Here is a 26,736-nt window from a genome sequence, read left to right on the forward strand (position 1 = left end):
TACTCCTTGCTTATTTTTTTTTTCTAGGTAAGTGAGATTCCAGAAAACTCTTTAAGTTTTTCTAAAATTGGTTATATAGGATCTCACATATTAAAATATAGTTGAAGCTATTTAAATCTAAGCAACCAAGAACAGTACATTTTTTATACCTTCTTCCCAAAGGAAGTTCTTAAGTACATGTATAAATTTATTAAATGTACTTGTCCTGAAGAATAATTTATAATTCATTCATTTTACTGTACTATCAATAGAATAACTGGGTGATCTTTTCTGGATTAGAATGGTAGCTCAGTTCCTCCTCAGAATTTTTGTCTGGCATGATCAAAAATATTCTGCTCTAGTTTTAATCCAACCACCTTACTCCTGCCCCTACACCGGCCATTTAATGAGCATTGGTTTTCTATTTAAGAAGGCAAGAACACTTATTGAAAATACTGAAGAATCATAGTATGGTAATAGTACACAACATGGTCTATAGCGTATACATAGTGTGTTAGGTTGTGTTTCCACTTACTTGATTCTCATCACTTTAATGTTCTTCGAATAAATTTAAATTCTGCTTTTGGCTTTTCTGCTCACACAGTGAAGGTTCTAAAAATGCGGAGATTATGGTTGGTGAGAGTCAGTTGGCAGTACTGGCCCCAAAACCTCTGTGCTTATCAGTGCCACCTTTGAATCTAAGTGGTCATCAAGAAGACATATTACTGAAGCCCTGGATGAATGGTACTGTTTTCTTAATAAAATTCTGTTGGCTTTTGAAAATACAGAAACTGTATAGGAGATTTTTTTCACCAAAAACAAAAAAGGTTAGAAAAATCAAGACAAGCCTAGAATGTGTTAAAATTGGAAAGTTTGTATACCTTTACTTAGAACTTTTGATGGAATAATTTCTTAAATATCTGTATTTATGTGATAGTGGTAGTATAGATAAATTATAGGTTATACCTAAAATATTCATACTTTAGTCGAATATCTTAGAATTTTATAATGTATTTTAGAATTTGTGTCAGTTTTTTTGATAATCCATAATGGTTTGAACAAAATAAGCTAGACTGAGGAATGAATTTAGGAACAATAAAATTTCTTTGTGTAGCCCACACCTAATTCTTCTGTACTTTCCTGTTACTGACTTTGTGCTGCCCGGTGTTGTGTACTACAGCAGCATGCCCAGATGATTGTGTGTTTTATCTTCAAAAGCCTTAACAGTTTTTATAATGAAAATTACAGCAAAGCTATGCAGCAGAAACTTAAGCTTGTTCCAAATTCATCTGAATGCTGCCAAGTGAAAAATGAAATTATTTAAAATATTTTTATTTTTTATCTTTAGAGAAAAACATTTCAAAATGTCCTAATTCTCATTTTAACATTTAGACCAACATTAAGGGATAGAATGCCTGGTGTATTAGTAGCTCAGGCAGCCATAACAAAATACCACAGCCTGGGTGGCCTAAACGACAGAAATTTATTTCACACAATTATGGAGGCTAGAAGTCTAAGATCAGGGTTCTGGCAGGATTCAGTTTCTGGTTCTCTTCCTGGCTTACAGATGGCTCCGTTCTTGCTAAGTCCTCACATGGCCTTTCCTTGATGCATGTGCATGGAAAGAGAGAGCAACTCTCTGATGTCTCTTCTTATAAAGACACTAATTCCGTCAAATCAGTGTCTCACCCGTATGACCCCATTTAACCTTAATTAGTTCTGTAAAAGGACCTATTTTCAAGATTTTATTTATTTATTTATTTATTTATTTATTTATTTATTTATTTATTTATTTATTTGACAGAGAGAGTGAGAGAGTGTGCACACACAAGCAGACAGAGCAGCAGGGAGAGGGAGAAGCAGGCTCCCCGCTGAGCAGGGAACCTGATGCGGGGCAAAATCCCAGGACCGTGGTATCATGACCTGAGCCAAAGGCAGTTGCTCAACTGACTGAGCCACCCAGGCACTCCGAAAAGGCCGTATCTTCAAATAAAGTCACACTGGGGGTTAGGGCTTAAACATAGGAATTTGTTGGCGGTACATAGTTCATTGCATAATACCTTTCTGAAGTGGTCGCCAAATTACAATTTTAATTGTGTATCAGATATGTCTGTTTAATATAGAGACTGTCCTTTGAATACAGTGTTCAGTGCCGCTGTATAAGCCTTTTAAGAAAGTATCTTCAGCTTAAAATGAGTTTAAAATTTTACATTTAGGCCTAGAAATACCTAAGGAGCAACTAAGATGTAAATCATTTTTTATTTCACAGGCACACACTGTAGCATCATAGTCTGAACTGAGTATGAGTAGCCCAAAGTGAAACTTTAAAGCAGATAGTAGTGGTAATCTGTTTCATTGTTATGAAGGGAAGAAGCTGTAACATGTTGGTGTGTGATGTCATTCTTAATCATTTCTAGATTTCAGATTTCCAGGAAAACATTCTCTCCTAAAGCTTCAGAATCCTGAAACTTGTGAAATATTTAAGAGGGAAAAAAATGTAGGGGTAAGTCTTCCATATAAAACAAATAATCCTATAAAGCACATATTTTGGTTGTATTTCCCTATCATTTTTTAAGCACTTCTGGCCATTTACAGATTTTGAATGACAGTTGATGGTAAGAAGGAGAAAAGGAGTAGTGATTCAGAAGATATTCACAAATAATATAAGAGGTTGAAAGCAGAAGGCTGGGTGGGTAGGGTGGAGGGGGATATCCAAAACAGAAAATATAGGATGAAAAGTTCCCTGTGATATAAGAGAAAGCTAGTGATAGCAGTTTATAGGAAAAGTTTGTTGTGAATACTTTGATTCTGTCACTTCTCTTTCTGTTAATCAGAAAAGCTTTGGAAAGTTTGGGTTCTAAATAAATGCATCTGAAATATGATGCATAATAGAATAACTTTTTATAAAAGCAGAGGGGGCAGGTGTATGAGAAAGTGGAGGGAATGTATAAACTTTTACACTTGATCTTAGCCAAAAGGCCAAGAAGCGATGGAATGTATAAACTTTTAAAAACATGTAAAGTAAAGCAGTAGTAACTTTGGAATATTTTACACTGAAGGAAATTGCAAAAATTTAGACAAATCATTTTAAATTGTTTTTTTTGTTTCATTATTTTTGGAAATACAAATTGGTTGGAGGTTTTTTTTTTATCAAGTCAACAAACTATTTGTCTTGATACTGTTTGGGGTATATAATATTTCTGGTTCCTTCAAATACTTTCTCACTTGATTATGGTGTTTTACAATTAACATAGAAAGAGAATTTATCTAATTTTCTAGGTGTTCCAGAAGCCCCTAGGGTTGATGCTGCCCCATAGATATTGCAAATTTCATTTTAATACATTACGTGGCTGTGAGCGATCACAATGCAAGTTTGCTCATGCGCCTGAGCAAGGGGATGAAAAGGTAAAATATGTAAAGTCTTTGAAGTAGAGATTGTTTTAATGATCATCTCAGTCATATGTTTTAATTCAGATTTTCTTTGACTCCTAATAGCATAGATGAGCTTTGCCTGGTTTTGTGCTTTATATAAATGAAATCATACAGTCTGTATTCTTTAGTTTCTGGCTACTTTTTGCTCAATATTTTTGAGATTCATCTATATTTTTTACTTAATTATAAACATTCCTTTCTCATTGCTGTATAATATTGAATATTCCATTGTGTATGTCAAAATTTAGTGATACATACTACTTTTGATTTATTTGGGTGTTTTCTAAATTTGGTAATTACAATAGTGATGCTATCAGTGTTCTTCTGCATGTCTTTTGGTGAATATATGTACACTTTCTGATGGGTTATACTTAAAGCTGGAATTGCTGGGTCATAGAATCTGCATATGTTCAATTTTAGTCAACACTGCCAAACCTGAAGTGGTCTGCCAAATTACACTCTCACCAGCAATGTCTGAGAGTTCTGGTTGCTTCACAGCCTTACCAGCTCTTGGTATTTATCGGCCTTTTAACTTTAGCCATTCTGGTGGGTGGGGAGTGATGCCTTCCCTGATGATGACTGATGAAGCTGAGCATCTTTCAAAGTCATTGGACATTTGGATACCCTCTTTTGGGAAATACCTAAATATTTTGCCTATATTCTATGGGATTGTCTTTTTCTTACCTATCTTAAGAATTCTTTATATATTCTAAGTTCTTTGTTGGATATGTGTATAGCAGGTAACTTTTACTAGTGTACAGGTTACCCTTTCACCCTCTTAAAAATGTCTTTTGGTAAACAGAATTTCTTAATTTTTATGTAGTCCAATTTTGTCAATTTTTTATGTTAACTTTTTGCATCCTGTTGAAGAAATCTTTGCCAAGATCTTATTTTTTTTTCTTTAAAAGGTCTGTTTTTTAATCTTTGCATTTAGAACACTAAGTCACCTGGTATTGATTTTTGTTTATGATGTGAGAAAAAGGTCAAGATAAATATTTTTTCCCATGTGGATCTGTAAGTGACCCAAAACCCTTTACTAAAAAAAGACCATTCTTTCCCCCACTGTACTGCAGGGTCACCATGTCATATAAATCAGCTGATTAAATATGAGTGGGTCTATTTGTAGGCTTTCTGTTCTAATCCATTGGTAAATGTATTTATCCTTGCACCAGTAAATGGTTATTTTTTAAATGACCTTAGGTTTTTAAAATTTCAAATATTCAAGGATTTCCTCCCTTCCCCAATTGCTTGCTAATCTTGTCTATTTCCTTGACTATTTCTTTGTCAGCGCATCTCTAAAATAAGGTTTCTGTAGTGAATTCAATATGCATTTCAAATCTGTGAGTTAACCTAACTTCAACTTTTTATGCCATTGCTTTAAGTTCACTTAAAAAAATAGAATAAGCAGAAAGATAGGATGGAAATTTGTGTCTTTTTTACGAAATATAAAAAGGTAATGTTATGTTTTTCATTATTTGTAGGTTTGTATGGATGTGTTTAAGAAATATATAAGTATCAACGAACTGTGTTTGCTACAACGTGCAGGTATGAGACAATGGAATGATTACTATAAATTCATGAATGTGAGTGTTTCAAACTATTGTGTCTTATAGTTTGAAAGTAAATTCAATAGTTTTAGGTATGAAAACTGAATACTAACTTAGAGTGGCTCTGATGGTCTTAGAAAGGTTTAAAAATAAGTGTGGCATTTTGGTTACTAAAAAAATTAGAATCCACCTAACAGTATAATTCTCTTACATACTAATATTTGCATGATGTACAAATTTTATGTATAAGTGTAAGATAGAAAAAATAATATTGTTAATTGGCTTAAAATCTTTCTGAAGGGATATTTCAGAAACTGGATCTTCCCTACTTCTTTATCTTCCATTTTAATACTTATCCCTTTGAGGCCAATGCACCATCCATACTGAGTTATGTGCAGTTCCCTAACCAGGCCAGCCTCTGTTATAATATCAGAGCCACTGTTCCTGTTCTCTATCTGTCTCTATCTCTATCTAGCCTTTCTTCCATACCCCTACCCTATAGCAGAGACCTATTCATATCTCAAGTCTTAGTCATAGGAAATAGCAGATTGTTGATTGTTACTTCTGATCACAGAGGTGCAAAGAGATGGGCAGCTATTACTGTCGAACTTTTCTCCATTGTTTTAAGCCCTCTTCTTCCTGCTAAAGTGACTTCCAGAGGATTTAAAGGGCTAACACCCCCCCCCTTTTTTTTTACCCTCTCTTTCATTTTTCTCTTTTTCCCCTTTTGGGAGCCAGATCTTAGAGACTAGGATATTCAAAAACATCTGCATGCATATATGGGGAAAACTAAAAAGTGACTGTATGGGAAAGGCTCACAAAAGACCTGAGAAGACACTTTAGGCTGGTCCTCCCCACAGAACATACTGCAATCAAAAAACAAAACAGTAACAAAAACAATAACAAAAAACAGCAAACCCTGGGGAAGGGAGAGAATCTGAGCTCTGTAATAACCACATTATTAGAGTCAAATGCCCACTTTTTGACAAAAAGTCACAAGGTATACAAAGAAATAGGAAAAAGAATAGCCCACTCAAAGGAAAAAATAAATCAATAGAAACTATCCCTGTAAAAGATCTAATGGCAGATAGTTGAGACAGTGACCTCAAAACAACTGTCTTAAAGGTGCTTAATGTACTAACAAAGATATAGAGAAGGTAAAGAAAATGATGGATGAACAAAATGTAAGTATCAATAAAGACAGAAAGCCTAAAAAAACTCAAAAAAATCTGGAGCTGAAAAAGTACAATAACTGAAGTGATAAATTCACTATGAGGACTCAAAGGCAGATTTAAGCAGGCAAAAAATCAGCAAACTTGAAGATAGGACAATAGAAATGATCAAGTCTAAAGAACAAAGACAAAAGATTGAAGAAAAGTGAACACAGCCTAGGGGACCTGTAGGACTCTGTTAAATGGATCAATATACACATTGTGGGAGTTCCAGAAGAAGAGAAAGAGAAAGGGGCAGAAAGAGTATGTGAACGAATAATGGCTGAAAACTTCCCAAATTTGATGAAAATCATGAATTTAAAGGTCCAAAAATTTCAGCAAACTTCAAGTAAGATGAACTCAAAGAGACTACACCAAGACACGTTATAATCGAAGTTTCAAAAAACAAAGAAAGAATCTTGAATGCAGCAAGAGAGAAGCAAACCATCACATCCAGGGGTTCTTCAATAACATTATAAACAAATTTCTCATTAGAAACTGGAGGCCAGAAGGCAGAGGGCCAATATATGCAACATGCTTAAAGAAAATTTCTGTCAACCAGGAACCCTATATTCAGCAAAACTGCCCTTCAAAAATGAGAGGGAAATTAAGACATTTTCAGATAAACAAAAGCTAAGAGGGTTCATTTTCCCTGGACCTGCCCTGCCTGAAATGATCAAGGGAGTCCTGCATGGTGAAATGAAAAAACGCAAGACAGTAACTCAAGGTTATGTGGAAAAATAAGGATCTCAATAAAGGTAAATGCATGGGCAGTTGTAAAAGCTAGCATTATTGTAACAATAGTGTGTAACTGCTATTTTGTTTTCTACATGATTAAGGAGACTAATACATTTAAAGAAAACCATTATTATTAGTGTAAAAACTAGTAGTATTGCAAATTTGGTAACTCCAAATACTCTTTTCTATATAATTTAAGAGACTTATGCATTTAAAAAAAAACAATATTTTGGGACACACAGTATATAAAAAGTAATTTTGTGACATCAACAACTGAAAAGGGTAGGGATGGAGTGTAAAAATAGCAGAGTTTTTGTATGTTACTGAAGTTAAGTTGGTATAAGTTCATATGAGAATGTTATGACTTTAGGATATTAAATGTAATCCCCATGGTAATCACAAAATAGCTATAGAATATATACAAAAAGAAATGAAAAAGGAATTTAAATGTTTAATAAAAAAGATCAACTAAATACAAAAAGACAACGGTAATGCAGGAAATAAGGAACAAAATATCTACATGTATGCAAATAGAAAACAAATAGCAAAATGACAGAAGTAAGTCCTTCCTTATCAGTAGTTACTTTTAAAGTAAATGAGTTAAACTTTCCAATTAAAGGACAGATTAGCAGAGTAAATAAAAACACATGGTCCAACTATATGCTGTTTACAGGATATTCACCTTAGATCCAAAGACACAAATAGATTGAAAGTAAAAGAATGGGAAAAGATGTTCTATACAAATACTAACCAAAAGAGAGCAGGGGAGTGGCTATACTACTATCAGACAAAATAGACTTTAGATCAAAAGAGGTTAAAAGAGACAAAGGACATTATATAGTAATAAAAGTTTCAATATAGTAAGAAGATATAATAGTTATAAACATTTACACATCTAATGACAGACCACCAAAATACATAAAGCAAAAACTGACAATTGAAGAGAGAAGTAGTTTTCCAGTAATAGTTGGAGACTTCAGTATCCAATTCTCAATAATGTATAGAACAACGAGATAAAAGAAATATAGAGTACTTTGTATGGTGACTAACATAACATAATAAAAAAAGTCCCAGAAAATAAAATAAAAAAGAAATAGAGTACTTCACACAATATACCAACTAAATCTAACAGACATATACACAATATTCTACCCAATAACAGTAGCATACATACTCTTTTCATGAACACATGCGACATTTTCCAGGATAGACAATGCGTTAGGCCACAAATTAAGTCTCAACAGGTTTTAAAAGATAGATATTGCAGAAGCACCTAGGTGGCTCAGTTGCTTAAGCCTCCAACTGTTGATTTCAGCTCAGGTTTTGATTCAGAGTTGTGAGTTCAAGCCCTGAATTGGGCTCCATGCTGGACATGGACCCTACTTTAAAAAAAAAAAAGATATTGCACAAAGTATCTTCTCTGACCACAACAGGATAAAATTAGACATCAATAACAGAAAGAAAACTGGAAAATTCACAAAACTGTGTAAGTTGAATGGGTGAATCAAAGAAGAAATCACAAGAGAAATTAGAAAGAAACAGACAAATGAAAATGAAACACAACATATCAAAACTTATGGGATTCAGTGAACGTGGTGCTAAGAGGAAAGTTTGTAGGTCTAAAGGCTTATATTAAAAAACAAGAAAGATCTCAAATCAACAACTTAACTTTACAACTTTAGAGAAAGAAAAACAAACTAAACCCAAAGCTAGCAGAAGGAAGGAAATGATAAAAATCAGAGCAGAGATAAATGGAATAGAGAATGAGAAAATCAGTGAAACTAAAAGCTGGTTCTTAAAAAAGACCAACGAGACGAACAAACCTTTAGCTAGATGGACTAAGAAAAAAAGGAGTATTCAAATTACTAAAATAAAAAATGAAAGTCAGACATTAATACAGTTCTACAGGGGGAGACGAACCATGAGAGACTATGGACTCTGAGAAAGAAACTGAGGGTTTTAGAGGGGAGGGGGGTGGGGGGATGGGTTAGCCCAGTGATGGGTATTAAGGAGGGCATGTACTGCATGGAGGACTGGTTGTTATATGAAAGCAATGAATCATGGATCACTACATCAAAAACTAATGATGTATTGTATGGTGACTAACATAATAAAATTAAATTAAATTAAAAAAAGAGAATACTATGAATACAATGAATAATTGTACACAAAAGTAAATGAAATGGACAAATTCCTGAAAACATAAAACCTGCCAAGACTAAATGATGAATAGAAAATCTGAATAGAACTATAACTAGTAAGGAGAATAAGTTGGTAATCAAAAGTCTCCTGACAAAAGCCTTGCGCCCAATGGCTTCATTGTGAATTCTGCCAAACATTTAAAAAAGAATACCAGTTATTCTCAATCTTTCCCAAAAAGTTGAAGAGGAGGGAACACTTGATTACTCATTCTATGAGGCTGAGTTAGTCATTACTTTGATATCAAAGCCAGGCAAAGACACTATGAGAAAAGAAAACTACAGATCAGTATCCCTTATGAATATTGATACAGAAATCCTCAACAAAATACTAGCAAACCAAAGTCAGCAGCACACTGAGAGGATTATACATCATAACTAAGTGAGATATATTCTTGGACTTGCAAGGATAGTTCAACATATAAAAATCAGTCGGATTAATGCACCACATTAACAGAATGAAAGAGAAAAACCATGGGATCATCTCAATTGATGTAGAAAAAGCATGTGATAAAATTCAACATTCTTTCATGATAAGAACACTCAAAAAAACTAGGAATAAGAGGAAACTAAAAGCCATACAAGTTTCTCCCACTATCTGAAAGTAGAGTGCTCCTATGAAAACTTCCATAAGCCAAAACGGCATAAAGTGGAGAAACAGTTACCATTTTGCAAAAGTGAAAATCCTCTTCAGATTTCTTTAAGTAAGTGAAAATAGGTACAGTTCTACCTCAGAGATATTGTGAGTTCTGGTCCAGACCATTGCAGTAAAATATAGCACAAGAGCGAGTCAAGTGAATTTTTTGTTTCCTAGTGCATATACAAGTTATATTTATCATTCATCATCAGGGAGATACAAATCAAAACTATGATGAGATACCACCTCACACCTGTCAGAATGGCTAAAATTAACAACACAAGAAACAACATGTGTTGGTGAGGATGCAGAGAAAGGGGAACCCTCTTGAACTGTTGGTGGGAATGCAAACTGGTGCAGCCACTCTGGAGAACAGTCTGGATGTTCCTCAAAAGGTTAGAAATAGAACTACCCTATAACCCAGCAATTGCAGTACTAGGTATTTACCCAAAGGATACAAAAATATAGATTTGAAGGGGTACATGAACCTCGATGTTTATAGCAGCATTATCAACAATAGCCAAACTATGGAGAGAGCCCAAATGTCCATTGGCTGATGAATGGATAAAGAAGATGTGGTATATATAGGGGTGTGTGTGTGTGTGTGTGTGTGTGTACACAATGGAATATTATTCAGCCATCAAAAGGAATGAAATCTTGCCATTTTCAATGAGAAGAGGTGAACATATGGGAATTTAAGAAAGGGAACAGGTGAACATATGGGGAGGGGGAAAAGAAAAAAAGGAGAGAGGGAAACAAGTGACTCTTAATGATAGAAAGCAAACAGGAGGGAGGTGGGAGGGTGATGTGCTAGATGGGTGATGGGTGTTAAAGAGGGTACTTGTGATGAGCACTGGGTGTTGTATGTAAGTGATGAATCACTGAATTCTACTCCAGAAACCAATATTGCACTGTATATTAACTAACAAAATTTAAATTAAAAAGTTATATTTATTTACACTATACTGTAGTCTGTTAAGTGTAATAATAAAAGAATATATATATACTTTCATTAAACTTAATTGCTAAAAATTCTAGCCATCATCCAAGCCCTCAGCAAGTCCCAATCACTGATTACAGATCACTACAACAGATGTAATAATGAAAAAGTTTGAAATATTTCAAGAATTACCAAAATGTGACACAGAGACATGAAGTGAACAAATCTGTTGGAAAAAAAATGGTGCCACTAGGCTTATTTGATGTAGGGTTCCCACAAACCTTTAATTTGTAAAAAATAAAGTATCTGCAAAGTGCAATAAAATGAAGTGCAATAAAACAAGGTAGGCCTGTACTAAGGTCTTTCATAAAAGTGAAGTGGCATAAAGCAAACTTCCAAAGAGTGAGGAAAACCTGTATATGAAAGACCTACTGTAGACCTCATACTTCATGGTGAAAGACTGAAGACTCTTCCCCTTAAGATCAGGAACAAAGGCAAGGATACCCATTTTCATCACTTCTGTTCAACAGAGAACTAACTGGAAGTTCTAGCCAGAGTGATTAGGTAAGGCAAGGAAATAAAATACATCCATTTTGGAAAAGAAGAAGTAAAACTATCTCTGTTTGCACATTATCAACAATAGCCAAATTATGGAAAGATCCCAAATATCCATTGACTGATGAATGGATAAAGAGGATGTGGGTGTGTGTGTGTGGGTGTGTGTGTGTGCGCGCGCATATACATATATATAATGGAATATTATGCAGCCATAAAAAGAATGAAATCTTGCCCTTTGCAATAACATGGATGGAGCTAGAGTGTATATGCTAAGCGAAATAAGTCAGAGAAAGACAAATACCATATGATTTCATTCATACGTGGAATTAAGAAAACAGATGAACATGGGGGGGGGGAAAAAGAGGGAAGCAAACCATAAGAGACTCAACTATAGAGAACAAACTGAGGGTTGATGAGGATGGGGGATGGGCTCATGAGTGATGGGTATTAAGGAGGGCACTTGTTGGGATGAGCACTGGCTGTTCTATGTAAGTGATGAATCGCTAAATTCTATACCTGAAACCAATTTTACCATATACATTAACCAAATAGAATTTAAATAAAAACTTCAAATAAACAAAAATTATCTGTTTGGAAATCATATGATCTTATATGTAGAAACCCTAAAGATTCCACCAAAAAACCCCATTAGAACTAAAATATGAATTCAGCAAACTAGTGGTATACAGAGTCAACATGAAAAAATCACTTGCATTTCTATACACTCAGAGTGAACAATCCGAAAAAGAAATAACAAAAACATTTCAATTTACAATAGCATCAAAAATAATAAAATATTTAGGAATTAACTTAGCCAAGGAAGTGAAAGGCATGTATAATGAAATCTACAAAGCATTGCTGAAAGAAATTAAAGAAGACAAAGTAGTAGAAACACATCCCATGTTCATGGATTGGAAGACTTAATATTGTTAAGATGTCCGTACTACCCAAAGCGATCTGCTGAAGATTCAGTGCAATCCCTATCAAAATCCCAATGACATTTTTTTGCAGAAATAGAAAAACCTATCCTAAAATTCATATGGTATTGCAAGGAATCCCAAAACAATTTTGAAAAGCAATCTTGAAAAAGAACAACCTGGAGGAATCATTCCTGACTTGAAAACTTCCTACAAAGCTAGTAATAAAAAACTGCAGTACTGGCATACAGACAGACATACAAACCAATGGAATAGAATAGAGAGCCAGACAAAAACCCTTATATATATGATCAAATGATTTTAGACAGTAGTGCAAAGACCATCCAATGAGGAAAGGATAGTTTCTTCAACAAATGGTGCTGGGAATACTGGATATCCACATGCTAAAGAATAAAACTAAACCCTTACCTAACACTACATACAAAAATTAATTCAAAATGGATCAAAGACCTTAATGTAAGACCTACAACAATAAAAGCCTTAGAAGAAGTCATGAGAACAAAAGATTCACAACACTGGTTTGGCAGTAATTTCTCAGATGTGACAATAAAAACACAGACAACAAAAGAAAAAGACAAATTGGACTTCATGAAAATTTAAAAATGTCCATTAAAAGACAGTATCAAAAGAATAAAATTTCAGCCCACAGAATGGGAGAAAATATTTGCAAATCATATATCTAATAATGGATTAATACAAAATATATAGAGAACTCCTAAAACTCAACAGCAAAAATCCAACCTGATTCAAAAATAGGCAAAGTATTTGAGTAGGCTTTTTTTTTTTTTTTTTTTGCATGATGTACAAATGGCCAACAAGCACATAAAAAAAGATCCTCAACGTCAGTAATCATTAGGGAAAGGCACACAAAACTACAATGTGATACCACCTCACACCCATTAGGATGGTTACTATCCAAAAAAACCAAAAAATCCATTAGGATATGGAGAAATTGGAACCTTTGTGCACTGTTGGTGGGAATGTAAAATGTTACATTGTGGAAAAGAGTATGGCAGTTCTTCAAAAAGTTAAAAATAGAGTTACTATATGATCTAGGTGTATACACAAAAGAATTGACAGCAGGGTCTTGAAAGGATATGGGTACACCCATGTTCATAGCAGGATTATTTATAATAGCTAAAATCTGAAGAAACCAAAGTGTTCAGTGACATGAATGGATTAGGAAAATTTGGTATATACATACAGTAGAATATTATTCAGCCTAAAAAAGAAAGGAAACTCTAACATATGTTACAACATGGATGACCTTGAGGTCATTATGGTAAGTGAAGTCAGTCACAAAAAAACAATTACTGTTCTATATACTTACGTGAGGTACTTAGAGTAGTCAAAATAATAGAGACAGAAAGTAGAATGGTGGTTACTGGGAGCTGGGAGGAGAGGGGGAAGGGAGAATTATTGTTTAATGGGTATAGAGTTTCAGTTTTATAAGATGAAAAGAATTATGGAGATGGATGCACATTATGAATATATTTAATACCACTGAACTGTACACCTAAAAATAATGAAGATGATAAATTTTATATTATGTGTATTTTAACACAATGAAAAATTTGCGGGGAAAAAAGCAATGTAGCAGTTCATATCAAAAACTGAAAATAGTCAAACCTTTTTCTCCCAACAGTTTAACCAAAGGAGATCATTTTAAAAGGAGAAGCTATATTAATATTTTAAATTTTAAAAGTACTTCATGACAAAAGAAGGAGGGCTTCATGTCAATTAGTGTGGACTACTTAAACACTAACAAATTTTTTCCAACTATGCTTTCTTTTTTTAAACATATGCAGTTCCAGTTTTATTAATAAGTTATAGTAGCAGACACTGAATTTCCCATGTTACCTGCTAAGATGGCAACTGTGTAGATACTACAAAGTGAATAGCAGGAAGAATTCATCTGTATGTGCCCAGGAAAAACAATTATAGTATATAAAGGAGGTTTAAAATAAAGCTGAATATTATTATATTGTATTATTAAAGTTGTATAAGGTAATTATAACTTCAACATTAATTTTTCTTATTACACTATTGAAGTTTATCAGTAGCTCTTGATTTTCCCAAGCAGCACTAAGTAATCCAGATAGTAATAAGTATTTTGGGCAGGAATAATTACACAAAAATAAAACCCAAGGTAATTTTTATTAAGGCAGTTTCAGCTAAGGCAGTAGATATTTTGACCTGCAAACTTTTGGAATGGGGAAAAAATAATCAATGAGTGATCCCTTAAAGCTAAAATAATTTTACTAAAATTAATGGGGAAAATGAGAAGTGGTTTAAGTGTTGTATAGAAAATAGATTAAGGAATTGAATTGACATTAAGAAATTACTTTCTCAAAGGAAATTAGTCAGTGTACTTTGTAGTAGAATGTTCACAATCGTAAACTGGAATAAAAAAAATCCCTAGGATCAACATGTTGGTGGGGTTAAAACAAGAAGGGGTGTGTGTCAGAATAGTCTACATCCATCCCCAAATTACACAGTTTCTCATACCTGACCAAGCCGGGCCTGAAGAATCCCTGAGAGCATGGCTCCCTCAGAGTTCCTATTGAGACCAGGTTGTATGAGGCAACTTGGACCTATTTCTTGTGGTTAGCACATGAGTTAGCTCTCTGTCTAGTGCCTGTGCTTGGTTGACTTCAAATGTTACTAACTTTTGCTTTAATTTACTTTCATCAAATACTGCTGATATGGAAATGTACTTTTCAAGAAGATGAATTTATACTACTTAATCTTTAAATATAGAAAATTTGTCTAATTTAGGAAAGATAAATATCTTAAACTCAGCAAATGACTTTTATATGTTTTTATTTTTAGTAAACACATTTATGGATTACTACCGAAAGTTTCCACCGGGTATACACTTTGATTTACAAGTGCTAAATGACCTTCTAAATTCTTTACTCAAACATTGTTTATTGAAAGAAGTATTTCAGGTAGTGAACCTCAGCATAATGGTTAAAATGCTGGTAAGTAACCTGAAAATATATACTTTTTAATATTGTAAGTGAATTTCTCTGTTGTATTTCTTGTTTGTATAATTTAGCAGTTAAATTTCTGTTTATTGAATACTTCCTAGAGAACACGTGTTTTTCAGCATAAATAAATTTGAGAAACTTAAGGTAGAAAACATGAAAATGAGTGTAATTTTTTTGTTTTATCCAGCCTGCTCTGAAAATATTACTAAAAATATTTGAACATGTGGCAACTATGAAATTAAGGAATGCTGTACCTGCTTTAATTGATATATTTTGCAAGGTATGCTTTACTTTATCTCTTTTATTCTCTGATTGTGAATAACCAAGAAAATAATTCTTTCCACTTATACTCTTAAACTGCCTTTTACTCATATTCTTGATGCCAAAGAATTCTATTTTCAGAAATTTTTTTTTCTCTTAAAATAGGATTTATAAACATATTCCAGTGACTGATGGGCCTTACCTTTAAATAAATCGTTCCAAGCACTCCAGGTGACTTCTTTCTGATTTGTGAAGTCATATCTACACCTTAAAGATGGTTAAAGAAAACTGTCTTTATCAAAAAGATATGAGCTCATTTATTAACAAAAATAAATACACAGATCAATATATAAATAGAAAATCATGACCAAAACAAAGAAAGTAGATAGGCAGAAACATGGAGGCTAGGAATTGATTTTATATTTGACACTAAACAAAAAGAAAAAAGAATTTTTATGGCTTTTTAAAAATATATTAAAATCTGTACTTTTGGATACTTACTGGTATTTAGCACTGCCCAACCATCCATTTCAGAACAGACTAATATCAAGAAAACCTCCCATTTTCTTTAAGGAGCAGCATTGGAACCACTCTAGCAGAATGTACAAATATTTCGGTGAATACCTCTAGGTCCACATTACAAAACTTGACAGAATTACCTGCCTGGAAATTTTTTGAACCAGAAATTACTGATCACCACTAGTAGTTTTAGAAAACATCAGTTTGATACTTCTCAGGAAGTTTACAATCTGGAATGAGATATAAGCACAAGTGTAGTAGGCTAAAGACGAAATGAGTACCAAACAGGAGGTATGGGTGATAAATTCATTGAGATAACTTGGAAAACAGAATATTCCAGTTTTAAATTCAAACATTATTTTCATTTTCACTTTAAATTCTTGAGGTAGGATGTCTTACTGTGGTTCTCAAATATTGGAAGAAAATATGCTTCAGGTTTTTTAAGTGAATTATAATTCTACTTGTCTCCTTGTTTCATTTTTTCCCACCATTCTCATAGTTGTTACATACTGGTTTTCAACTCTTTCATATATGTGTAAGAAAGACTCTTTTTTTTTTTTTTTTTTCTGTCCTCTACAGTTTGTTGAAGCTGGGATGGTATTTGACCCAGAACACTTTAGCTATATCGTCAAGCTCTTATACCAACTACAGGCTTCCCAACAAGAAATATCTGCAGTTCTGGAAATGAAATCCAGGTAAGAAGTCATTATAATTAAGGTTACATTTTATATATAAAATATGTGTTTTTTAGGGACTTACATAGGATGAAAGCAAAGCACTTATTTATCACTATTCATATTCCAAACATCTAGATAGTGGCCCACCATAAGCCTTTCTCCCATCTCTTGGCTCTGTCCTAGTCACATTGTCATTAGTCAAGCTGCCTCTAGACAGCCTTCCTGGCCAGGCTCACCAGATCTTGTACCTGATTCATCTCAGTGCCTGGAACATCAAGTGTAAAAGGAATCTCTTATCCTGTGTTTCAGAACTTACTTAATTATACTTAATGCACTCTCTTTTATGTGTATAAATTACCTTAATTCTTTGCTTTCTTTCACTTCTTTTCACGTAAGCTAAATAAAATATTTTAATGCCTCTTCTTCATTCTTTCTCTCACTTGTTCACTTTCTCTCTGTGGCTTATGGGCCTCCCAAGGCCTTTTTATTTGGAAACCTATGATAATTATGAGTAGTACCATAATATACCTATATTGAGAAAAAGGAAAGCCATGACCTTTTTTTTTTTTTTAGATTTTATTTATTTATTTGACAGAGAGAGACAGAGGGAACACAAGCAGGGGGAGTGGGAGAGGGAGAAGCAGGCTTCCCGCTGAGCAGGGAGCCCAATGTGGGGCTCGATCCCAGGACACTGGGATCATGACCAGAGCCGAAGGCAGACGCTTAACGACTGAGCCACCCAGGTGCCCTGAAAGCCATGACTTTTACAGAAATTTTAAAATATTCATACATAGTTTTACTAATTGTAAGTATTTAAAAGAATCATAACTTTTTAATGAAATCATATTTGATAAAGTACAAATGATATTAACCAAGAAAGTCCTTGAGAATGCCTAGAAAGCTCCTTCGTGTACAGCTTCTACAGCTGTTTTCATCTCATTTCTGATTATCTTCTAATAGAAAGGTTTTCAGACTTCCTTACTAAAAGAAGTAAATTAATGGTCTTATTTATTAAGTAGTTAGGTCCAAACAAGTTGACAGTAGCAATTTGATGGTATCTGACAGAAGGTGCTTTGAAAATTTAAAATAACTGTGGAGCTCCTGTGAATTTGCTCTAGTGCCCTGGATGTCATGGTACACAGTTAAGGAATTTCAGTGATTCTGCTAAATGACACTGCTTCCCTTGAAGTACCAGCATTGAAGATACATTTGACTTTTTCAAGTTCTATGAGATTTTTCATTTCTTTAACTAATGGTAATTAATATTTAGGTTGTCTGTAAAAATTATAATACTATTTAGGTTAAATAGATTGTTGGGACTACCTAGGAAATAAGTTTTTGTGAGAAAAATGCAGTTTGTCTAGCACAGAATTCTAGGATATAATCCATTTATAATAACTAGAGTACATCGATATTTTCTTCCAAACATTAAGTCATTCTTCTCCTGATCCATATGCTAACAAGTTGGCGTTTTGGACAGTGGCAGCTATGACAGAGAGCTTAAATGGCTAGCAGATGTTTGTCTCCTGTCAGATTGAGTAGCATCTGGCACAAGGGAAGTGTGTACCTCTAGGTGCAAGAGGAGCAGCACTACCCTTGTATCCAGGACAGCTACACAACTCTACCCTTAAGGCAATGATTGGGAGAAGGATCTCTTGGTATAGGAAGACTCCAGAACAAACCAGCTTTAGTTTTCAAATTTTCAAATTGACACGATCACACAAATATTTTTGTAGCTTATTTTATAACCCCTAATTTTGAAAATTGTATCCTTATACACTCTGCTCCTTCCTGTGCTCCCTCTTCAAAAGAATTATCTAGTATTTGTAAGAGGAATTAACATTGGTGGCCTTATTTGATGGAGACGGATGGACTAGGATAATAACTGTGGGTAGTTAAGGGGTATGGATTGTGGTTAGGGATGTGGACCTGGCCTCAGTGCAAAAGGAAAAAATTAGTATTTATCATTTTATGTTTGAATTTTCCTGACACCCTTCGAAATAATTACCTGGGCTAGGGAAATGAGTTTTAATGAACACTCATACTTTGATTTTGATTGTAGTTTTTAATTGGGTAGAAAATTAGAAAAGCTTTCACATTCACAAAGAATTCCAACATATTCAGGATATCAGTGAGAATTTAGGTGTGTTTATAATCTAGGACATTTAACATACATTTAATGACTTCAAAATTTTTTTATTTTGAAATAATTTTAGATTTACAGAATGTTACAAAAATTAGTATAGAGACTTCCCATGCATCCTTCATCTAGCTTTCTTTCATGTTAACATCCTACATAGTAATAGTACAGTTATCAAAACCAAGAAATCAGTAGTTGTAAAATCCAATTAACTGCACATCTCAGTGCATCCTAGGAGGAGGTACGTGGTGCCAACATATCTTATTACTGATTATGTTAACCTTGATAACTTAGTTAAAAATGTTATCTGCCAGTTTTCTACACTATAAAGTTACTGTTTGTCCCTTTGTAATTAATATTTTGGGCAAGAGACTTTAACATTATATATTATCCTATTTCTCCTCAAACTTTATACATTAATTTTAGTATTCATCAGGGGATCTTTCCTGCAAGTTACTACTGTGGTATTTGCCCAGTGGTGATTCCGTATTTTCTCTCTCTCTTCTACATTTATTAATTGGCATTTTGAGTAAAGACGAGTTTTCCCTTCCCTATTTATTCATTTATATCAGTATGAACTCCTGGGTATTTATTTTATCTTATGGGTTATATATAATCTAACACTATTATTATTTATTTTGTTGCTCAAATTTTTCTAGATTTGACCTTTGGAAGTCCTTCAGGGTGGTTCCTATATCCTTTCATCATGTACTGTTCATTTTTCTACCATTTTCTTATTTTTTGGAGCCACAGGGTTGTTTTAAGTTTCATCTTCTGTTTACCCTACCCCAACACTGGCAACAACCAAGGAGACTTAGCAATCCTAAATGTGTATGCAGCATACAACAACAGAGCTTCAAAATATATGAAGCAAAACTGATAGAACTGAATGGATAAAATAGACAAATCTATAACTTTAGTTGGAGACTCTATAAAATCAAATTACCAAAGAAGATAGCAAGAAAGGAGCAAAGAAACTACAAAATAGAAAACAATTTAACAGAATACCAGTACTGAGTCCTTGCCTATCGATATTACTTTAATGTGACTAGATTAAATTCTCTAATTAGAAGAGTGTCTGAATGGATCAAAAAACAAGACCCAGCTATATGCTGCCTTCAAAAGACTTACTTCAGCTATAAAGACACACTTACGCTGAAGGTGAAGGGATGAAAAAGGCTATTCCATGCAAATGGAAGCCAAAAGAGGGCAAGCTATACTTTTATCAGAAAAACTACACTTTAAGTAACAAGAGACATGGTCAGTATATAATGATAAAGGAGTCAGTTCATCACGAGGATATAACAATTGTAAATACATATGTGTACCCAGTATCAGAGCAGCCTAATATATAAAGCAAATCTTAACAGATCTGATGGGAGAAATAGAAACCAGTGTAATAAAAGTAGGGAACATCAATACCCACTTTCAACAATGTGTATGTCATCCAGCAGAAAATCAGTAAAGAAACATGTGACTTGAACTACACTTTAGACTAAATGGTCCTAACACACATATACAAAACTATTCCATCCAACAGCAGCATAATACATTTCTTCTCAAGCACACTCAGACCATTCTCAGGATAGATCATATGTTAGTTCACAAAACAAGTCAAAAAAATTTAAGAATATGGAATCAAGTATCTTTCCTGGTCAATATGAAACTAGAAATCAATAGCAGGAGGAAAACTGGAAAATCCACAAATATGTGGAAATTAAATAACATACTCCTGAACAACCAATGAGTCAAAAAAGAAGTCAAAAGAGATGTAAAAAAAAAATCTTGGACAAATGAAAATGGAAACCCAACATACCAAAATCTACGGGATACAGCAAAAGCAGTTCTAAGAGGGACATTTGTAGTGATAAATACCTACATTAAGAAAAAAGGGGTATCTCAAACCTAACTGTATGTACACCTCAAGGAACTAGAAAAAGAAGAACAAACTGAGTTAGGGTTAATGGAAGGAAGGAATATAGATCAGAGTAGAAATAATTAGAGACTAGAAAAACAATAGAAAAGAAAACAAAACTGGTTGGTTGGTTTTTGAAAAGATAAAATTGACAAACCTTTAGCTACACTAAGGAAAAAAGAGGGCTCACATAAATCAGAAATGAAAGAGGAAACATTACAACTGATAGCACATAAATAAAAAGGCTCTTAAAAGACTAATATGAACAATTACACACCAAATAATTGGACAATCTAAAATAATTGAATAAATTGCTAGAAATATACAACCTACCAAGTTTGAATCATGAAGAAATGGAAAAATTGAACAGATCAATTTTGAGTAAGGAGATTGAATCAGTAAAACAAAACAAAACAAAAAAGCAACTCCCCATGAAGAAAAGCCCAGGAATAGGTGGCTTCACTGATGAATTTTACCAAACGGTTAAGGAAGAATTAATACAAATCCTTCTCAAACCCTTCCAAAAAATTGAAGATGAGAGGACACCTCCAGACTCCTTTACAAATCCAGCATTACTCTGGTACCAAAGTCAGGCAAGGATATTACAAAAATTGAAAATCAGAAGATGGTATTCCTGATGAATATAGATACAAAAATTCTCAACAAAATATTAGTAAACCAAATTCAACTACACATGATACACCAAGATAAAGTGGGATTTATCCCTGGGATACAGTAATGGTTCAACATGTACAAATCAGTAAATATGATATAGCACATTAACAGAATGAAGGCTAGATATCAAATGATTCAGTAGATGCAGATAAAGCATTTGACAAAATTTAACATCCTTTTGTGATAAAAAAAAAAAAAACTTCCAACACATTAGGTATAGAAAGAATGTACCTCACTATAATAATGGCCATGTATGACAAGTCCATAGCTGACATCATACTAAACAGTAAAAAAGCTGAAATATTTTCCTCTGAGGTCAGGAACAAGGAAATGATGCCTACTGTCACCACTTCTATTTAGCATGATGCTAAAAGTCCTAGCCAGAGCAATTAGGCAAGAAGAAAGAAAGAAAGAATTAAAATAGTCTCTGCAGGTAACATGATCCTACATACAGAAAACCTTAAAGACTCCACCAAAACCTGTTAGAACTAATAAATGAAGTATTTTTTTTTTTAAAGATTTATTTATTTGAGAGAGCGAGAATGAGAGGGAGAGAGAGAGAGAGTACATGACGGGGGGAGGGTTAGAGGGAGAAGCAGGGTCCCTGCCGAGCAGGGAGCCCGATGCGGGACTCGATCCAGGGACTCCAGGATCATGACCTGAGCCGAAGGCAGTCGCTTAACCAACTGAGCCACCCAGGCGCCCCTAAATGAAGTATTTTTAATAAAGTTGCAGGATACAATATTGACATACAAAAATCAGTTGCATCTTGAAAAAGCATTTGACAACATCCATTTGTGATAAAAACCCTCCACAAAGTAGGGTTACAAGGAATGTACCTCAGCATAATAAAGGCTGTATACAAAAACCCCTACACCTAATATCCTCAATGGGGAAAAACAGAGCTATTCCTCTACTGTCAGGAAAAAGACAGGGATGTCCACTCTCACCACTGTTATTTAACAGTATTGGAAGCCCTAGCCACCACAATCAGAAAACAAAAAGAAATAAAAGACATCCAAATTGGCAAGGAAGAAGTCAAACTTTCACCATTTGCAGATGACATGATGCTGTATGTAGAAAACCCAAAAGACTCTACCAAAAAATTCCTAGAACTGATGCCCGAATTCAGTAAAGTCGCAGGATACAAAATCAATGTACAGTAATCTGTCATATTTCTATACACCAATAATGAAGCAGCAGAAAGAGAAATCAAGGAATCGATCCCATTTACAATTGCACCAAAAACCATTTATTTGCTTAGAAATAAACCTAAGCAAAGAGGTGAAAGACCTGTACTCTAAAACTATAAAACACTGATGAAAGAAATTGAAGAGGACACAAGAAATGAAAAGACAGTCCATGCTCAGGGATTGGAAGAACAAATATTGTTAAAATGTCTGTACTACACAAAGCAATCTACACATTTAATGCAATCCATATCAAAATGCCAACAGCCTTTTCCACAGAGCTAGAACAATCCTAAAATTTGTATGGAACCACAAAATATCCTAAATAGGAAAAAGAAAAGCAAAGCAGGAGGCATCATAATTCTAGCCTTCAAGTAATATTACAGAGCTGTAGTGATCAAAACAGTATGGTACTCGCACAAAAATAGACACATAGATCAATGGAACAGAACAGAAACCCCAGAAATGGACCCACAACTGTATGGTCAACTAATCTTTGACAAAGCAGGAAAGAATATCCAATGGAAAAAAGAGACTCTTCAACAAGCGGTGTCAGGAAGACTGGACAACAACATGCAAAAGAATGAAATTGGACCACTTCCTTACACCATAATCAAAAATAAACTGAACATAATAAAAAAATAATAAAAGGCAGAGTTGGGATCTCAGTTAAAAAAAAAAAAAAAGATGAAAGACCTGAATGTGAGACAGGAGGGACGCCTGGGTGGCTCAGTCTATTAAGCGCCTGCCTTTGGCTCAGGTCATGATCTCAAGGTTCTGGGATCGAGCCCTGCTGTGCAGGGAGTCTGCTTCTCCCTCTCCTTCTGCCCCTTCCCCCTCTGCTTGTGCTGTCTCTCAACTAAAATTAAAATAAAATAAAAGTGAGATAGGAAATCATTAAAATCTTAGAGGAGAACACAGGCAGTAACCTCTTTGACATCAGTCATAGCAACTTCTTATACTAGATACATCTCCTGAAGGAAGGGAAACAAAAGCAAACATGAATTATTGGGACTTCATTAAGATAAAAAATTTCTGTACAGTGAAAGAAACAATCAACAAAACTGAAAGGCAACCTATGGAATGGGAGAAGATATTTGCAAATGACATCTGATAAAGGGTTAGTATCCAAAAATCTATAAAGAACTTATCAAACTTAAGACCCCAAAACCAAATAATCCAGTTAAGAAATGGGCAGAAGACACGAATAGACATTTTTCCAAAAGACACACAAATGGACACCAGGCACATGAAAAAATGCTCAACATCACTTACCATCCGGGAAATGCAGATCAAAATTACAATGAGATACCACCTTACACCTGTTAGAATGGCTAAAATTAACAACATAGGAAACAATAAGTGTTGGCGAGGATGCAGAGAAAGGGGAAGCCTCTTGCATTATTTGTGGGAAGGCAAACTGGTGTAGCCACTCTGAAAAACAGTTTGGAGTTTCCTCAAAAAGTTAAAAATAGAACTACCCTAGGATCCAGCAATTGCCCTACTAGGTATTAACACAAAAGATACAAAAATACTATTTTCAAAAGGATACATGCACCCTGATGTTTATAGCATTATCAACAATAGCCAAGTTATGGAAAGAACACAAATGCCCATAGACTCATGAATGAATAAAGAAGATGTGGTGTATGTATGTACACACACACACACACACACAATGGAATATTACTCAGCCATCAAAAAGAATGAAATCTCACCATTTACAACAATGTGGATGGAGCTAGAGTGTATTTTGCTAAGCGAAATAAGTCAATCAGAGAAAGACAAATACCATATGATTTCACTCATGTAGAATTTAAGAAACAAAACCAATGAGCATAGGAAAAAAAGAGAGAGAGAAACCAAGACACAGACTCTTAACTATAGAGAACAAACTGATGGCTACCAGTGGGGAGGTAGTTGGGGGGATGGGTTAAATAGGTGATGGGGATTAAGGATCACTTGTTGTGATGAGCACCAGGTGTTTGTGGAAGTGTTGAATCACTAAATTGTACACCTGAAAGTAATATTACAGTGTCTATTAACTGGAATTTAAATAAAAGCCTAAAAATAAAATTAAAAAATAAAAAATAGGTCATTTGCATTTCTATATACTAACAATGAAGTATTTAAAAAAACAGATCAAGAAAACAGTCTCATTTACAATAACATCAAAAAACAAATACTTAAGAAATAAATTTACTAAGGAGATAAAAGATCTGTACATTGAAAACCATGAAACATTGGAAATCAAAACAAATAAATGGAAGGCTATTCTGTATCATGGATTGGAAGAATTAATATTGTGAAAATGTCCATGCTACCCAAAACCAAAGATTCAACTTAATTCCTATCAAAGTTCTATTAACATTTTTTACAGAAATAGAAAAAATTTTAAAATGCATATGAAACTACAACATAACCTGAATGGCTAAAGCAATCTTGAATAAAGATGTGGTGTATATATACAATGGAATATATATTATTCAGTCTTTTAAAAAAAAGGTTATCCTACCATCTATGAAAACATGGATTAGTGTGGAGTATATTATGCTAAATGAAATAAGGCAGAGAGAGAAAGACAAATCTGCATGATCTCACTTATATGTGGAATCTAAAAAAGTCTAACTCAGCAACAAATTAGAATAGTGGTTGTTACCAGGAGATGGGGAGTGGGGCAAAGGAGGAGATGTTAGCCAAAGGGTACAAACTTGCAGTTATAAGATTATTAAGTTCTGGAGACCTATTTTACAGTATGATGACTGTAGTTGATAATAAGATATTGTGTACTTGAAATTTGCTGAGAGTAGATCTTGTGTTCTCCATACATACACAAACTAGGTGACACGATAGATACATTAATTATCTCAATAGTGACAATTATTTCACAATGCATACATCTAGTAAAACATGTATATCTTAAATATATACAATTTTTATTTGTCAACATGCTTCAGTTTAACTGGGGAAAGAAAAGTATCAATACCAATACCAAGGATGTGGAAAAAGTGTCTCATGTGTTATTGGTGGGAATGTAAAATTGCATAGTCATTCTGGAAATAACAGTTTCTTTAAAAACCAAACATGTAAAAATCAAGTACAGCTATTGAACTACTGGGCATTTATCCTAATTAAATGAAAACTTGTACTCATTTAAAAACTTGTGTACAAATGTTCATAGCAGCTTTAATTGTAATATCCAAAAACCGGGGGGGGAATACAGATGTTCTTAACAGGTGAATGAACAGTTCAATTGTCTGTCCATACCAAGGAAACTACTTAGCAGTAAAAATCAACAAACTATTGAAACATGAAATGAATTGATCTCATTGTGTTGAATTTAAAAAGCCGATCTCAAAGGCCACATGCTACAGGGTTTCATTTATATAACATTCTCAAAATGACAGGGCTATAGATATGGAGAACCAATTATTGATTGACAAGGGACACCCGGGGACAGGGCTTGGGGGATGAGTATAAATGGATAGTATGAGGAAGTTCCTTTGTGTGGTGATGGAACAGTTCTATATCTGTATTGTGGTGATGGTTACATAAATCTATACATAGGATAAAATTGCACAGAACTACACACACACAGATGAATGCATGTAAAAAGTGGTGAAAACTGAATAATATCTGTAGTCTAATTAACAGTATTGTAACAATGTCAGTTTCCTAGTTTTTATGTTGTTCCACAATTATATAAGAAACCATCATTGGAAGAAGCTGGATGAAGGGTACCAGGACTGTGTACTATTTTGAAAATTCCTGTGAGTCTATAATTTATTTCAAAATAAAATTTTAAAGGTAAGTACATAGATACTGTCAAATTTCCCTCCAAGAAGGCTGTACCAATTTGTATATATGGTATGTATATATGTTATGTTTGTATATATGGTATATGTGTATGTGTTTGTATATGCATTTTGGTATATGTATATGTAGGTATACACATATGTATATGCACATCTATGTGGTATATATGCATATATAAATACACACATATATGTGTATATATATATATATACAAGAATATATATATATAACCAGAAACATAAGAGACTATTCAGCACAGGTTTGCTAATATAGTGTGTTGTCATACTTTTTAATCTTCTCTAATCTGTTAGGTAACAAATGGTGTTTCATTGTTGTTCTAATTTGCTTTTCTTAAAAATGAGTTTGAACATT

General features: G+C 33.9%; 1 protein-coding gene across 1 annotated transcript in view; it reads left to right on the forward strand.

Annotated features, from left to right (window-relative positions):
* TOPAZ1 (testis and ovary specific TOPAZ 1) overlaps positions 1 to 26,736 on the forward strand; it is a 111,019-nt gene that overhangs the window by 38,934 nt on the left and 45,349 nt on the right. Inside the window, 7 exon segments of the mRNA XM_064590656.1 lie at positions 584 to 723; positions 2,397 to 2,482; positions 3,259 to 3,384; positions 4,893 to 4,956; positions 15,011 to 15,162; positions 15,359 to 15,451; positions 16,531 to 16,646. Coding sequence (XP_064446726.1) covers positions 584 to 723; positions 2,397 to 2,482; positions 3,259 to 3,384; positions 4,893 to 4,956; positions 15,011 to 15,162; positions 15,359 to 15,451; positions 16,531 to 16,646 — 777 coding nt within the window.

This window comes from Mirounga angustirostris, unplaced genomic scaffold, assembly GCF_029215605.1.
Source record: "Mirounga angustirostris isolate CCGP_5_RB_7025 unplaced genomic scaffold, mMirAng1.0.hap1 SCAF_1, whole genome shotgun sequence".
NCBI lineage: Eukaryota > Metazoa > Chordata > Mammalia > Carnivora > Phocidae > Mirounga > Mirounga angustirostris.